This window comes from Rhinoraja longicauda, chromosome 7, assembly GCF_053455715.1.
Source record: "Rhinoraja longicauda isolate Sanriku21f chromosome 7, sRhiLon1.1, whole genome shotgun sequence".
Lineage (NCBI taxonomy): Eukaryota > Metazoa > Chordata > Chondrichthyes > Rajiformes > Arhynchobatidae > Rhinoraja > Rhinoraja longicauda.
In genome coordinates, this window is record NC_135959.1 from 11,111,132 (window position 1) to 11,127,817 (window position 16,686).

At 44.4% G+C, this 16,686-nt stretch overlaps 1 protein-coding gene across 1 annotated transcript in view; it reads left to right on the forward strand.

Annotated features, from left to right (window-relative positions):
* The window catches only part of oca2 (oculocutaneous albinism II), a 337,303-nt gene that overhangs the window by 77,126 nt on the left and 243,491 nt on the right, over positions 1-16,686 (forward strand). The window contains exon 6 of the mRNA XM_078402106.1: positions 2,122-2,194. Coding sequence (XP_078258232.1) covers positions 2,122-2,194 — 73 coding nt within the window. The remainder of the gene's footprint in view (positions 1-2,121; positions 2,195-16,686) is intronic.

Below are 16,686 nucleotides of genomic sequence, written 5' to 3' on the forward strand. Positions count from 1 at the left end.
CCTGGAGTTATAAAAGTTAACAGTCCTGATGGCCTGTGGGAAGAAACTCCGTCTCATCCTCTCCGTTTTCACAGCGTGACAGCGGAGGCGTTTGCCTGACCGTAGCATCTGGAACAGTCTGCCGAACGCACTACTCTCTGTCGGTAACTCCATACCGACAACAACCGTAGGCAGGATCAAACCCATGTCACTGGCGCCATATGTCGTTGCTTATTATACAGGTCAACAAACAATTGATGGACTGGAGTTCCACACACGTCCATCAGACATAAAGCCCCATTCCACAGATACTTGTTGAACTACACACTAAGGTGTTCCTTTTCTCACCACTTTATAAAGTGTCAATTGTTAATTAATTGACTGGTGGAATTCTCTGCCGCAAAGGGCAGTGGAAGCCAAATCACTGGATGGATATAAGAAAGAGTTAGATAGAGCTCTAGGGGCTAGTGGAATCAAGGGATATGGGGAGAAGGCAGGCACGGGTTATTGATTGGGGACGATCAGCCATGATCACAATGAATGGCGGTGCTGGCTCGAAGGGCCGAATGGCCTACTGCACCTATTTTCTATGTTTCTATGTTAATTGTGAACTTATTGAGTTTTCACCTCAAAAAAGGTTCCTTCAGCCACTTTAAAATTAAATGGCTCCCTACCTAAGTGGTGTGAGGCTACTTTGCTTTAGGGGACTTGAGGATCAGATCGAGTAACGTTGTCACTTTCTTATTGAACCATTAAACCAGCATATCAGTGTAAATGTGGAAGGTAAAAGTCAGGTTAAAACATAGGCAGAAACATTTCAAATGGTTTATTACTTGCACGTGTATCTTCAGTTTCAGTTTGGAGAGCAGGACAAATGACATATCAATGATTTTTAATAACTTGTGCCTCTATGTCCCAAGAACCACACAGGTGATATCTCTAGAGGTGCAATGGTAGTGATGACTCCCTTCTTCCAGTCTGCTCCAATTTCAAGACACAATTTCTTGGTCTTTGCCTTGGAATTCATGAAGTAAGGAAGGAGCATGCAGAATAATAACTTCTTTCATCTGCACAAGATTGATCTGTGTTCAGCCAAGATATCCAATTCCACCTTTTACCTGCACAATTATCAGAATAAAATAAGAATCAAGCTATTTCAACAATGTTTCCAGATCCTAAACATAGCTAAAATAGGGGCAGTACAATTGCTGCCCCACAGAGCCAGAGACCCGATTTCGATCCTGACTATGGGTGCTGTCTGTACAGAGTTGGTACCTTCTCCTTTTGACCGTGTGGGTTTTCTCCGGGTGCTCCGGTTTCCTCCCACACTCCTAAGACGTAGAGGTTTGTAGGTTAATTAGCTTTGGTAAAATGATACATTGTCCCTGGTATGGGTAGGATAGTGCTAATGAACTAATGATAGTGGTTGATTGGCGCAGAATTGGTGGGCTGAAGGGCCTGTTTCCACACTGTATTTCTAAAGTCTGATGTTTAATTAAAAAGATAAACCAGGTTAGGTACGGATAATCTAAAAATCAGACTATGGTGGAAAAGTTGTAGTCATAGTGTGACACTTGCCCACACCGGCCGACATGTCCCAGCTACACTAGTCCTGCCTGCCCGCATTTGGCCCATATCCCTCCAAACCTGTCCTAACCATGTACGTGTCTAACTGTTTCTTGAATGTTGGGATAGTCCCAGCCTCAACCACCTCCTCCTACAGCTTGTTCCATGAACCCACCACCCTTTGTGTGAAAAAGGTACCCCTTCAAATTCCTATCAAATCTTTTCCCCTTCGCCTTAAACCTACGTCCTCTGGTCCTCGATTCACCTACTCTGGGCAAGAGACTCTGTGCATCTACCTTGTGCTTGAATTTGGGGGATTCTTCTGCAAAATGTAAACCCTCTTCTACAAACAACAATTGATGCTTGGTTAGTTTGTAAGTGTTAAATCTAGATTGATAGATTTCTGATTCAGCCAATGTATTAAGGGATAAGGAGCAGAGAGATCACAGCGAAGTCTTGAACTGATTTCATTGCAGAACAGGGCCGTGGGACTAAACATGCCAACTTCCTTACCTATGCTCCTCAATCTATGAGTTATAACAGTCTGCAAACAACATCATTTTCTTCTTGTTGCAGGTTTTATTTAGCGCTCATCCAGATCATAAGATCCCTCGACGGATGCTCGCTGTTTCGCCATTTGAAAGCACTTGTATCCTTTTCCATTGAAACCATTCACTTACGTCTGTGCTATGTGTAGCTATCTACTGTGTTAAGAAACTTGTTTTGAAGAACCTGGGGAATAGCACCAGTCACTCAGTCATTTGCCTTTCAGGTTTGCAGGCAGGAGCATCCTGGACAAACTGCGGAGCATCCTAGGCAATATGGCTCACCCCCTCCATGACACACTGGTCAACCTGAGGAGCACCTTCAGCAACAGACTGGAAGGTGCTGGCTCAAAGGGCCGAATGGCCTACTCCTGCGTCTATTTCCCATGTTTCTATGTTTCTAGGATGGACAGCAAGGACAAGTTAGGGATCTGCAGTCCGGTGAACCTGACATCAGTTGTGAGTAAGTTACTGGAGAGGATTAGGACGGACGTGATCTACTAGCTTTTGAGTAGTCGAGGGCTGATTAGGGATAGTCAGCATGTATTTGTGCTGAGCAAATTGTGTCTCACAATTCAGTTAGAGTTTTTGAAGAGGCAATCAAGAGGATTGATGAGGGCAAGGCAGCAGACATTGTCCATATGGACTGTAGCCAGGCCTTTGACAAGGTCTCACATGGTAGGCTCGTCTCGAAGGTTAGATTGCATGGGATCCAGAGAGAGCTAGCTAACTGGATACATTGTGTAGGAAGGAACTGCAGATGCTGGTTTACACCGAAGACAGACGCAAAATGCTGGAGTAACTCAGCGGGACAGGCAGCATCTCTGAGTAAAAGGAACGGGTGACGTTTTGGGTCGAACCTGAAGAAGGGTCTCGACCCAAAACATCACCCATTCCTTCTTTCCAGAGATGCTGCCTGTCCCGCTGAGTTACTTCAGCATTTTGTGTCTAGAACTGGATACATTCTTGGGATTGATGGTAGGGAGCTGAGGATGATAGTGGAAGTTTGTTTTTCAGATCAGGGGCCTGTCGCTAATGTTGTGCAACAAAAATTGGTTCTGGTCCCATTATTATTTGTCACATATATAAGAATTTGGATGAGAATGTGCAAGATATGGCTAGTAAGTTTACAGATTATACCAAGATAGGGGGTATCATGGATATTGTAGATGTAAGAAAATAACTGCAGATGCTGGTACAAATCGAAGGTATTTATTCACAAAATGCTGGAGTAACTCAGCAGGTCAGGCAGCATCTCAGGAGAGAAGGAATGAAGAAGGGGCTCGACCCGAAACATCGCCCATTCCTTCTCTCCTGAGATGCTGCCTGACCTGCTGAGTTACTCCAGCATTTTGTGAATAAATGGATATTGTAGATGATTATCAACAATTACAGTGGGATCGCGAGCAGCTAAGTAAATGGGCTGGGGAATAAGACATTTGGCGCATTGGCCTTCATCACTGAGTATAGAACTTGGAGCCTATGTTACAGTAGTACAAGACATTAGTGAGGCTGTGTACAGTTTTAGTTACCTTGCTATAGGCAAGATGTCACTACCTGCCTGGAAACAGCCCCTTCAGCCCATCAAGACCATGGTGGCCAACAAGCACCCATTTATATTAATCCCATTTTATTCTCCCCACAGTCTCATCAACTCCTCTAGATTCTATCAGTCACCTAGGATCAATTTACCGTGGCCAATTAATCTATCAAACCATTCGTCTTTGGAAGGTGAGGGGAAACTGAAGAACTCGGTGGGAACCCAAGGAGAGAACCTGCAAACTCCGCACAGACCGCACACAAGGTCAAGATCGAACATAGGCTACTCGAGCTGTAAAACAGAGCTCTCCCAGATTTATCTCCATGCTGGGGAGGAGTTAGTTGAGGCAGGTACAACTATCACAATGTTTATCAAACATTTGAGCAGGTACATGGATAGGTTAGGTTTAGAGGGATATGGGCCAAACGCAAGTTGGTGGGACTGGTGTACATGGGGCATGTTGGTCAACATGGGCAAGTTGGGCCAAGGGACCTATTTCTGAGCTGTATGACACTTTATAATAATAATAATAATAATAATGCATTACATTTATATAGCGCTTTTCATATACTCAAAGACGCTTTACAGGGATTTAGAGAACATAGGGAAATGAATAAATAGATAAATAAGTAAATAAGTAAACGAGCAGAGAAAGGAGACAGAAGGTGAGGTGACCTTCAGTGGTTGAAGGCAGTACTGAACAGGTGAGACTTCAGTGATGTTTTGAATGTGGTGAGTGTGGAGGAGTCTCTAACGGTTTGGGGTAGTGAGTTCCATAGGGTGGGAGCAGCGATGGAGAAAGCCCTGTCCCCCCAGGATCTGAGTTTGGTCCGGATGTGGGGGGATAGGAGATTGGCAGCAGCAGAGCGGAGGGTGCAGGTGGGAGTGTGCCTGTGGAGGAGGTCGGTCAGGTAGGATGGGGCCAGGTTATGGAGGGCTTTGTAGGTTATGAGGAGGATTTTGTACTGGATTCTCTGGGGGATGGGGAGCCAGTGGAGTTTATAAAGTACGGGGGTGATATGGTCACGGATCGAGGTGTGGGTGAGTAGACGGGCAGCGGAGTTTTGAATGTATTGAAGTTTACTGATGATTTTTGAGGGTGCGCCATAGAGGAGGCTGTTCAGTAGTCCAGACGGGAGGTGATGAAGGCGTGGATGAGGGTTTCTGCAGCTGTGGAGGAGAGGGATGGACGGAGACGGGCAATGTTTTTGACTTGAGCATTCCATCGAACAATGTAGTCGTGTGTCACTGCAATGAATAGAATTCCTAATGGGGTCCACTGTTTCAACTCCTGAGTTGCAAAGATATTTAATTTAAAAATAAATGTGGTCATAAGGTCATAAGTGATAGGAGTAGAATTAGGCCATTCGGCCCATCAAGTCTACGCCATTCAATCATGGCTGATCTATCTTTCCCTCCTAACCCTATTCTCCTGCCTTCTCCCCATAACCTCTGACACCTGTACTAATCAAGAATCTTTCTCCACTGACTTGGCCTCCACAGCCTTCTGCGGCAAAGAATTCCACAGATTCGTCACCCTCTGAGTAAAGAAATTTCTCCTCATCTCCTTCCTAAAAAGAACGCCCTTTAACTCTGAGGCTAGGACCTCTAGTCCTAGGCTCTCACACTCGTGGAAACATCCTCTCCACATCCACTCTATCCAAGCCTTTCACTATTCTGTATGTTTCAATGAGGTCCCCCCTCATTTCCCCCCCCAACCCCCCCCTCCAATTCTGTCTTTAAAATGACTGAGAGACTGCATGTGTTCAAATGGCATGCAGGAACACTTTGTGTAAGCTGCACTTTGTTGTATGAAACACTTTTAAAAAAAAATGTGGACTTGCAAACAATTTAAATCTTCCGCTGCCTATCTTTTGAGCAGTTATACTGAGGAAGCCGCATTTCAGGTGACTATTTAAGAAAAAATATCTATACTGCTTCGACCTTTACAAAACTTTTGGGAAAACAATCCATAAATAAGATGTTAGATTTCTCTCTGGGGACCATTACCGCGATGCTCAATGCCCCTAGCTGTGATGCCCAGGGAACACCATGTGTTAATTAAGCGCCTGTAATGTTGATGGGCTGTGAGCCAGATTTGAAACCCTTCAAGAATCGCTGAAATCGGTTATTTTTTTGTTCTGAATGTCATGCAGAAGGTGCCTTCTCTGTATTTGCCGAGTTTGCTTCTTTTTAATGTTTGCTGATGTTACTGTACTGATTTTAATCGCCATACCTTGTAAAGGGGAGGCCGCTATTAGCTGTAATCTGGCTGGCTTGCACAAGGTGTTGCTAGGACTGAGATTCATGGAATAATAGAGCACAGTGGCACGGTGGCGCAATGGTAGAGTTGCTGCCTTGCAGCGCCAGAGACCCGGGTTCAATCCTGGCTACGGGCACTGTCTGCACGGAGTTTGTACGTTCTCCCCGTGACCTGCGTGGGTTTTCTCCGAGATAGAAACATAGAAACATAGAAAATACCTGCAGGAGGAGGCCTTTCGGCCCTTCGAGTCAGCACCGCCATTCATTGTGATCATGGCTGATCATCCACAATCAGTAACCCGTGGCTGCCTTCTCCCCATAATCCCTTGATTCCACAAGCCCCTAGAGCTCTATCTAACTCTCTCTTAAATCCATCCAGTGATCTTCGACTTCCTCCCACACTCCAAAGTATGTTGGCATTCATAGCGAGGGGATTTGAGTATAGGAGCTGGGAGGTTCTGCTGCAGTTGTACAGGGCATTGGTGAGACCACACCTGGAGTATTGCGTACAGTTTTGGTCTCCTAATCTGAGGAAAGACATTCTTGCCATAGAGGGAGTACAGAGAAGGTTTACCAGATTGATTCCTGGGATGGCAGGACTTTCATATGAAGAAAGTCTGGATAGACTCGGCTTGTACTCGCTGGAATTTAGAAGATTGAGGGGGGATCTTATAGAAACTTACAAAATTCTTAAGGGGTTGGACAGACTAAATGCAGGACGATTGTTCCTGATGTTGGGGAAGTCCAGAACAAGGGGGGTCACAGTTTAAGGATAAGGGGGAAGTCTTTTAGGACCGAGATGAGAAAGTTTTTTTTCACACAGAGAGTGGTGAATCTGTGGAATTCTCTGCCACAGAAGGTAGTTGAGGCCAGTTCTTTGGCTATATTTAAGAGGGAGTTAGATGTGGCCCTTGTGGCTAAAGGGATCAGGGGGTATGGAGAGAAGGCAGGTACGGGATACTGAGTTGGATGATCAGCCATGATCATATTGAATGGCGGTGCAGGCTCGAAGGGCCGAATGGCCTACTCCTGCACCTATTTTCTATGTTTCTATGTTTCTAAAGACGTACAGGTTTGTAGGCTAATTGGCGTGGTGTAGTTGTAAATTGTCCCCAGTGTGTGTAGAATAGTGTTAGTGTGCGGGGATCGCTGGGCTGTGCGGATTCAGTGGGCACCTCTAAACTAAACTAAAAACACAGAAGCAGGTGATTCAGCTTGCTGCTTCTGGGTCAGCTTTGTGAACGACTTATCTGGTTGCACCTCTTTGCCCTTGATTGGTGGTACTCCAAAATGTTGTCCTTAAAGTAGTTATCTAATTTGAAAGTTAAAACTACATTTGCTTCCATTACTCCTTTGTCAGAACATTCTGAATCATAACAACTCACAATGGAGAAAAAAAATCTGAATGCAATACATTTGTCCATTCTGGAAACGGCACATCATTATTTATCCCACCAAAATAGTCACGATTTTGATCCTCCTCTCCTTGCCTGTAAACCTCATTTATTTCCTGTCGCAGACTCATCACATACAGACTGTTTAAATATCGTAATTGTCACGCTGAATAGTGAAAGGCCTGGATAGAGTGGATGTAGCCATAGTCTCAGAATAAAAGGACGTACCTTTAGAAAGAAGATGAGGAGGATTTCCTTCAGTCAAAGATGGTGGTGAATCTGTAGAATTCATTGCCACAGAAGGCTGTCGAACGGCACGGTGGCGCAGCGGTAGAGTTGCTGCCTTACAGCGAATGCAGCGCCGGAGACTCAGTTTCGATCCTGACTACGGGCGCCATCTGTACGGAGTTTGTACATTCTCCCCGTGAAGTGGAGAGGATGTTTCCACTAGTGGGAGAGCCTAGGACTAGAGGTCACAGCCTCAGAATTAAAGGCCGTTCTTTTAGGAAGGAGATGAGGAGAAATTTCTTTAGTCAGAGGGTGGTGAATCTGTGGAATTCTTTGCCACAGAAGGCTGTGGAGACCATCAGTGGATTTTTTTAAGGCAGAGACAGACAGATAGATAGATAGATAGATAGATAGATAGATAGATAGATAGATAGATAGATAGATAGATAGATAGATGGATGGATGGATGGATGGATGGATGGATGGATGGATGGATGGATGGATGGATGGATGGATGGATGGATGGATGGATGGATGGATGGATGGATGGATGGATGGATGGATGGATGGATAGATAGATAGATAGATTAGTGCAGGTGTCAGAGGTTATGGAGAGAAGGCAGGAGAATGGAGTTAGGAGGGAGAGATAGATCAGGCATGATTGAATGGCAGAGTGGACTTGATGGGCCGAATGGCCTAATTCTACTCCTATCACTTATGACCTTAAAAAATGGAGGGTGTTGCTCTGTTCGCCTCCATCTAACACCATCCTCTCAACCTTCTCAGATTTGGCAGGGGGGGGGGGGGGGAGGGAATAAGATTTGAGTCTCTCAAATCTTCACAAGTAAAGTCCTTAGCCCTGAAATCATTCCGGTAAAGCTTTTCTGCATTCGCTCCAGGACCTTCACAACCTTCTTAAAAAGATCATGACTAGATTAGATGGAATATTTTAGTGGTGATCTAACAACTGTTTTGCATTCCTTTGAAACCAAGTAGCATGAACAGGACTAGAGAACATAGGTTTAAGGTGAGGGAGAATATATTTAATAGGAACCTGAATGGGGTAACATTTTTAACAGTAAAGGTGGGGAGTGTATGGAATAAACTGCCGGAGGAGGTAGTTGAGGCAGATACTATTGCAACGTTTATGAAACATTTGGACAGGTTCATGGAGAGGATTGGTTTAGAGGGGTATATAGGCCAAATATAGGCAGATGAGACTGGTGTAGATGGGACATGTTGGTCGGTGTGGGCAAGATGGGCCTGTTTCCGTGCTGAATGATTCTGTGACTCCATAAATAAGAACATAATTGGCAAGTGACATTAATGCAAAGAACACGAGCATAATTTTCATTTTGTCATAGAATGCCCGTTAATTAAGTGCAGGAGATTCTCACTGTCCCCCTATTATATAATGGTCCACAGATCATATCCTCCTATTGTAAATTAACATGAAACAGAGCCAATTTGTTTAACCAGCACAGCCTCCTGACTTTTGTAAATTTGATGAGTTTGAACTATGGATAGTTCTAATTACTTTTTCTCTGTATCAGTTATTGGAATAAATTGGATGGCTGGAACAATGTTTCTTAAATAAATGATAATTTTAGCCCCAGGAGATTGCAATTTAAAAAAAATCTGGAATGAAAGGCCTAAGCATCCCTACGCCAATGTAGCTTACTGATGAAGGAGCATATCAGTGCATGTCCCCTGAAAATGGATAACGAAATGAGGGTCTGGAGATGGGATTGATATCTTTATGCAAGCTTGATATTTGTGGTGTTACGAGTTTAACGATGGGCTTGGATATGTGGAGGAAAGGATGCAAGTGTTTAGAGTTTGTTAGAGTGACTTAATCGTCTTGATTTTCCTTTATTTAGTAGTAACTAGTAGCGTAGGTGGTGAGAGCAGGTATTGAGGGGGGGTTGTTCTGGGACACCAGAACCAACTGTTGAGCCTTCCACGAGGTTCTCGTGGGCCTAACTCAATGAAACACCAGTGAAGGGAGGTGCCCACTTAATAACCCCAATGATATACTTGCATCTACACCATCAGTTTAAAAGGAAATGAACTTGTGAACATGTAGGTAGCTGTTTCTTGCATATGGTGTTAGTTATTGTCCTTGGCATAAGTTGGTATATTCAGTTTAGATAGTGCTTTGGGCTTGGTCTTCTTAGTTGCGTGCTTATCATGCTGTTATGGGCCAAGTACTTTGTGTTTTAGACACAAAAAGCTGGAGTAACTCAGCAGGTCAGACAGCATCTCTGGAGAGAAGGAATGGGTGACATTTCGGGGCCAGAGGCTGATCTGAAGAAGGGTCTCAACCCGAAACGTCACCCATTCCTTCTCTCCAGAGATAAGACAATAGACAATAGGTGCAGGAGTAGGCCATTCGGCTCTTCGAGCCAGCACCACCATTCAATGTGATCATGGCTGATCATTCTCAATCAGTACCCCGTTCCTGCCTTCTCCCCATACCCCCTGACTCCGCTATCCTTAAGAGCTCTATCTAACTCTCTCTTGAATGCATTCAGAGAATTGGCCTCCACTGCCATCTGAGGCAGTGAATTCCACAGATTTACAACTCTCTGACTGAAAAGGTTTTTCCTCATCTCCGTTCTAAATGGCCTACCCCTTATTCTTAAACTGTGGCCCCTGGTTCTGGACTCCCCCAACATTTGGAACCTGTTTCCTGCCTATCTGTCCCTCTGAGTTACTCCAGCTTTTTGTGTCTATCTCCGGTTTAGTCCAGCATCTGCAGTTCCTTCCTACATACTTTGTGTTTTAATTGTAATTTATCGTTCTGCCTCAATTAATCAAAATACTCCTTTGCCTAAATGACCTAACATTTCCTAAGTGAAACACAAAGTGCTGGAGGAAGTCAGCGCTTCAGGCAATATCTTGTAGAGAAAGTGGACAGGTGATTTTTTTGGCCGGGACACTTCCTCGGGCTGCAATTTCCTAATTGGAAACGTAGACGTTTTTGCACATTGGTAAAATGGCCCAGTTTGGTTGTTTATTTTTAATGATATGAAGACATGCATAAATGCTCTGATAGGTAATTTGTTAAATGAAACTTCATTGATCGAGTTGTTTCATGTGTAATATAACTTATAGATTGTGCAGTTGTAATTAAGGGAAAACTGTCAGTGTTGGCCATCATTCCAACACTTCAATAGAGGTATTTGAACAATATATATATCATCATATCATCATATCATATATATACAGCCGGAAACAGGCCTTTTCGGCCCTCCAAGTCCGTGCCGCCCAGCGATCCCCGTACATTAACACTATCCTACACCCACTAGGGACAATTTTTACATTTACCCAGCCAATTAACCTACATACCTGTACGTCTTTGGAGTGTGGGAGGAAACCGAAGATCTCGGAGAAAACCCACGCAGGTCACGGGGAGAACGTACAAACTCCTTACAATGCAGCACCCGTAGTCAGGATCGAACCTGAGTCTCCGGCGCTGCATTCGCTGTAAAGCAGCAACTCTACCGCTGCGCTACCGTGCCGCCCATATAGCTAAATGTGGAATACTAGAAATGGTCCTCAAGGTTCCTGACAGATGGACTGTTCCGTATCTTTCCAGGTAAACCTTTAGAAATTTGTACTGTGCATTGTTATTGATAACTCTGTAAAAGAGTCCTGAAAATGTACATTGTTCCACGGCACTGGGCATGTACTCGCTGGAGTTTAGAAGGATGAGGGGGGGAACCTCATTGAAACTTACCGGATAGTGAAAGGCCTGGATAGAGTGGATGTGGAGTGGATGTTTTCATTAGTGGGAGAATCTAGGACTAGAGGCTATAACCTCAGAATAAAAGGACGTACCTTTAGAAAGGAGATGATGAGTAATTTATTTTGTCAGAGGGAGGTGAATCTGTGGAATTCATTGCCACAGGCGGCTGAGGAGGCCAAGTCAATGGATATTTTTAAGGTGGAGATTGACAGATTCTTGATTAGTACGGGTGTCAATGTACGGAAGGCAGGAGAATGGGGGGGGGGGGGGGGGGGAAGATAGATGAGCCATGATTGAATGGCAGAGTAGACACGATGGGCCGAATGACCTAATCTGCCCCTATAACTTATGAAGAATTGTCCCGACCCGAAAAATCACCTATGCAATTTCTCCAGAGATGCTGCCTGAGTGGCTGAGTTACTCCAGCACTTTGTGTCTTTTCCCGGTAACCTTTCCATCCTTTGACTGATGGACAAAATATTTTTCAAAGTGTGTTTGTTACTGTGTTTTGTCATTCGAAACCATGTTTGTTGTTGAGATCAAAATATAGTTAGAAGCCTTGCCTACTAATAGTACACATCATGTGTAGGAAGGAACTGCAGATGCTGGTTTACACCAAAGATGGTCACAGAAAGCTGGAGTAACTCAACGTGTCAGGCAGCATCTCCAGAGAAAAGGGATAGGTGACATTTCGGGTCGAGACCCTTCCTCAGACTGAGAGTCAGGGGAAAGGGAAACGAGAGATAAGGCGGTGATATAAATCATGCTTTAGATTATCTTTCAGTGAATAAAATTGAAATAAAATTTTGTTTTGATGCTTGAGAGCACACTTGCCTTAAGGATCACTCCTGCCAGTCATGGTTCAGTGGCAGAGAGGGGTTGTATTCGGCTCATCTCGCTTTGACTGAAGTCTACCTGTTAAAAATAGATTTGAGAGTGCTGAGGCCCTTCAGTGCAGCTTGTGTCTCGACACTGCCACAGAGTGCTCACGAAATGTCCTCAGAAAATAACAGCAATTGTGGACAATTATAGCAGACGCTGTCGAATTTGTAACTGCCTGCACTGGGCACATGCAATTAACGGCAACACAAAAACTTTCCCTTCCTCCATTAAAAATCAAAGATTACTTGCTGAATCATGAACGGCTACAGGCTTTTAGCTAGTATAATATGGTAATGGATGGAGGGAGGTTTTTGCATCATTAAGGGTAGACGTTCTTCAGACTGTGATTTTTAACTAGCTGGTTAATGCATTTGAGTAGAACAATTTTCAGCTTATGGTTTTAACCCAGGTAGGTTAATGACTTCATTATAAAAGCAAGCAAAGAGACTTCAACAGAACACTTTAAGCCATATATTTAATTATAAGACATACAAAGGTTTTTTTTAGAATAGGTACTGCACATGTCACATTGAGTGCAGTCCGAGGTTTAAAACTGTTTTTGTCTTATGACAGCTGGTCTGAGAGCCAATATTATTTTTTCCACAGGTTAACAGATGCAATAAAGTAGGTTTTCACCTTGTCTTTTAGAGTGTTGTACAGTCAGCCCTCCATTATTGAAAGTGCTCCTCTTCCATTTTCACTGAGGCACAATTTTACAATCAGCATCACATTGGGAATGTATCTCTTTGAATCTTTTGATGATAGAAAATTGGTGGCAGTCTGTGCGTTGGCCTGAAGGTTAATTCTTCGGGACTATTCAGATGGTGCTAACTCTGATTTTTGATCCCGGGTAAATGTATTTACTTTGCATGAGAACATGGAAATATCTCTGGATAAGAAAATAGTGTGGAAGCAGGCCCTTCGGCCCAACCTGCCCACACCGACCAACATGTCCCACAGACAGCACCCGTAGTCGGGATCGAACCTGGGTCTCTGGCGCTGTAAGGCAGCATCTCCGCTGCTACGCCACTGAACGAACTTGTTTTTTCCCTTTCTCAGTCCAGATCTAAAAAGAGAACCGCTTCTCTTTCTGCAGATGCTGCCTGAACTGCTAACTTTTTCCAGCATATTTTATTTTTATATCAGCTTGCAGTTTTTGATTTTCAAAATGTTTTATTAGCCTCCCCCTTTTCTTTTGTAATCTATATTTATCACTGTAGCCCTCAATTCCCTACTCCATCATATGTTCCTTCAGCCTTCCCTGAAAAGCCTCCACACTATTGACATCAACCATTCCCCATGGTAGCAAGTTGTACATTTTCATCACTCTTTGGGCAAAAAATGTTCTGTTTCAAATTCTGAATTTATTGGTGACGGTCCAATATTGTTGGGCCCCAGTTCTCTTTCCCACGTGCGGAAACATTATTTGTTTATTCATTCCATCCAAACCTTTCAGAATTGTAAAGATCTCTGTTTCCATGGCCCATTAGATTTCTTTTCTCAAGAGAAAAGTGACTCAGTCGAGTCAATTTTTCCTGTTGCGTTTACCATCACATTTCAGCTCTCATTCTGTGCACTCTCTTAGATTTTAGATTTAGATTTGGAGATACAGCGCGGAAACAGGCCCTTCGGCCCACCGGGTCCGCGCCGCCCAGCGATCCACGCACATTAACAGATTGTTCAACTCTCTTGATCGCCGGGTGACCAGAAATCTATATGTTTCTGGTCTAATAAAAGTCAGATACAGGTTTAGATAACTTCAATTCTCTCCAATTCTGTTCCTCTACGGAAAAATCCTAGCGCCCGGTTTACATTTATTTATGGCATTAATAACCTGTGATGCAGCGTTAATTTGTGCTTCAGCGGTGCAGCGGTAGATTTGCTGCCTCACAGCGCCAGAGACCCAGGTTCGATCCTGACTACAGCCTCTGTCTGTATGGAGTTTGTACATTAACCCTGTGACCGTGTGGGTTTTCTCTGGATGACAATAGACAATAAACAATAGGTGCAGGAGGAGGCCATTCAGCCCTTCTAGCCAGCACCACCATTCAATGTGATCATGGCTGATCATTCTCAATCAGTACCCCGTTCCTGCCTTCTCCCCAAACCCCCTGACTCCGCTATCCTTAAGAGCTCTATCTAGCTCTCTCTTGAATGCATTCAGAGAATTGATGCACTGGGTTCTTCCCACATTTCAAAGATGTACATGTTTGTAGGTGAATGGGTTTCTGTAAATTGTAAATTGTCCCTTGTGTGTAGGATAGTGTTGGTGAATGGGGTGATCGCTGGCCGGCATGGACTCAGTGGGCCGAAGGGCCGGTTTCCACGGTGTATCTCTAAAGTCTAAAGTAAAGTCTCGTTGTTCTAACCCTCATAGTTCTACATTTGTACAGATCGTGGCTCAGAGATTTTAGGGACCTCTACTCGTGGAGGCAGAGGTGGATGCCTGGCTAACAGAGTATAACATAAACCCACATTGCAAAGAGACTAGGTCAAAAGGATCTCGACTTGCAAAGAGACTATCTTGCAAAGAGACTAATTTGATGTAAGCAGCCTGCAAGTGCAAAGCTGCCTCAGTGGTGCCACCTTGTGCAACAGACAAGTGGTGACAGGCAAAACAGGAAAAATAAACCTGGCACCCATAATGATTTGAAAACATCGTAAACTATTTCAAAGATAGACACAAAAAGCTGGAGTAACTCAGCGGGACAGGCAGCATCTCTGTAGAGAACGACGTTTCGGGTCGAGATCCTTCCGAAACGTCACCTATTCCTTCTCTCCAGAGATGCTGCCTGTCCCGCTGAGTTACTCCAGCTTTTTGTGTCTATCTTCGGTTTAAACCAGCATCTGCAGTTCCTTCTTACACAAAAAGTATTTCAAAGTCATTGAAATACTGTTAGAAACATAGCAGTCATTTGTACAGCAAGCCCCCATAACCAAATGTCTGGATAATATGTTTGAGTGATATTGGCTGAGTTATATATATAGAAAAGAACACTGGGGAGAAATCCCTAACTTTTTTTCAAAATGGCATCATGCGATTTCTTAATGGTCAATTGAGAAATATGATGGCATCAAGTTTGGCACAAGCATTGATCAGCCATGATCACATTGAATGGCGGTGTCGGCTCGAAGGGCCGAATGGTCTCCTCCTGCACCTACTGTCTATTGTCTGTTGTCTATTGTCTATTGTTCTTGTGCTGGAATGTCCCATGTTCTATTTATATTCGTTCAGAGGCCTGACATATTGATGGCAGCTTTCCTTCCCCAGAGGACATTAATGGTGACCAATTAAGTTGGTTCATGCTTACAGTAATTATATATATATATACGCACATGCCCATGGTGCAATTCCACCCAATACATTAGCAAGATAGAGACAAAATGCTGGAGTAACTCAGCGGGTCAGGCTGCATCACTGGAGAAAATGGATAGGTGGTGTTTTGGATCTGGACCATTCTTCAGATTGACAATAGACAATAGGTGCAGGAGTAGGCCATTCGGCCCATCGAGCCAGCACCACCATTCAATGAGATCATGGCTGATCATTCTCAATCAGTACCCCGTTCCTGCCTTCTCCCCATACCCCCTGACTCCGCTATCCTTAAGAGCTCTATCTAGCTCTCTCTTGAATGCATTCAGATTGATTGTAGTGTTGTAGTTGGGGGGGGGGGGGGTTGGGGAGAGCGGGGGGGGGGGGGGGGTTGGGGAGAGCGGGGGGGGGGGGGGTTGGGGAGAGCGGGGGGGGGTGCAGAAACTGGAAGTAAGATAATGAACCATGACAAATTGTGGCTGGCAAAGAGGTTCCCTCATAGGCTTGTTGTTGGCTAGGGATGGTGTGAGCCAAGAGGGATACATCGTTGAGCAAATGTGGAACTGGTTAACAGATTTTATTTGTGGCAAAGAGGGTGAGGGGCAGGGATGCAGTGCTGCCGGGGGGGGGGGGGGGGTGGGGTATGGGGAGAGGGAGGGTGGTGTTTGTAGAAGTGAATTACAATTGGAGAGTTCAACGTTCATACTGCTGGGTTGTAAGCTGCCCAAGAAAAATATGAGGTGCAGTTCCTCCAATTTGCACGCGGCCTCACTCTAGCAATGGTGAAGGCCCAGGATAGAAAGGTTAGCATGGGAATGGGAAGGGGAGATAAAGTGGTTGGCAACCTGGAGAGCCAGTGGTACATTAACTTACCAGGCATCTGGATGCCAGCCCAGTGCTCAACTATCTTGCTACTTTATTGTACATTCACAAGTATATATTTATCCAAATCCAAATTTACCTTCCAATTCTGGTTTAAGTATGAACTACATAGGGCGGCACGGTAGCGCAGCGGTAGAGTTGCTGTTTACAGCGAATGCAGCGCCGGAGACTCAGGTTCGATCCTGACTACGGGTGCTGCACTGTAAGGAGTTTGTACGTTCTCCCCGTGACCTGCGTGGGTTTTCTCCGAGATCTTCGGTTTCCTCCCACACTCCAAAGACGTACAGGTATATGTAGGTTAATTGGCTGGGTAAATGTGAAAATTGTCCCTAGTGGGTGTAGGA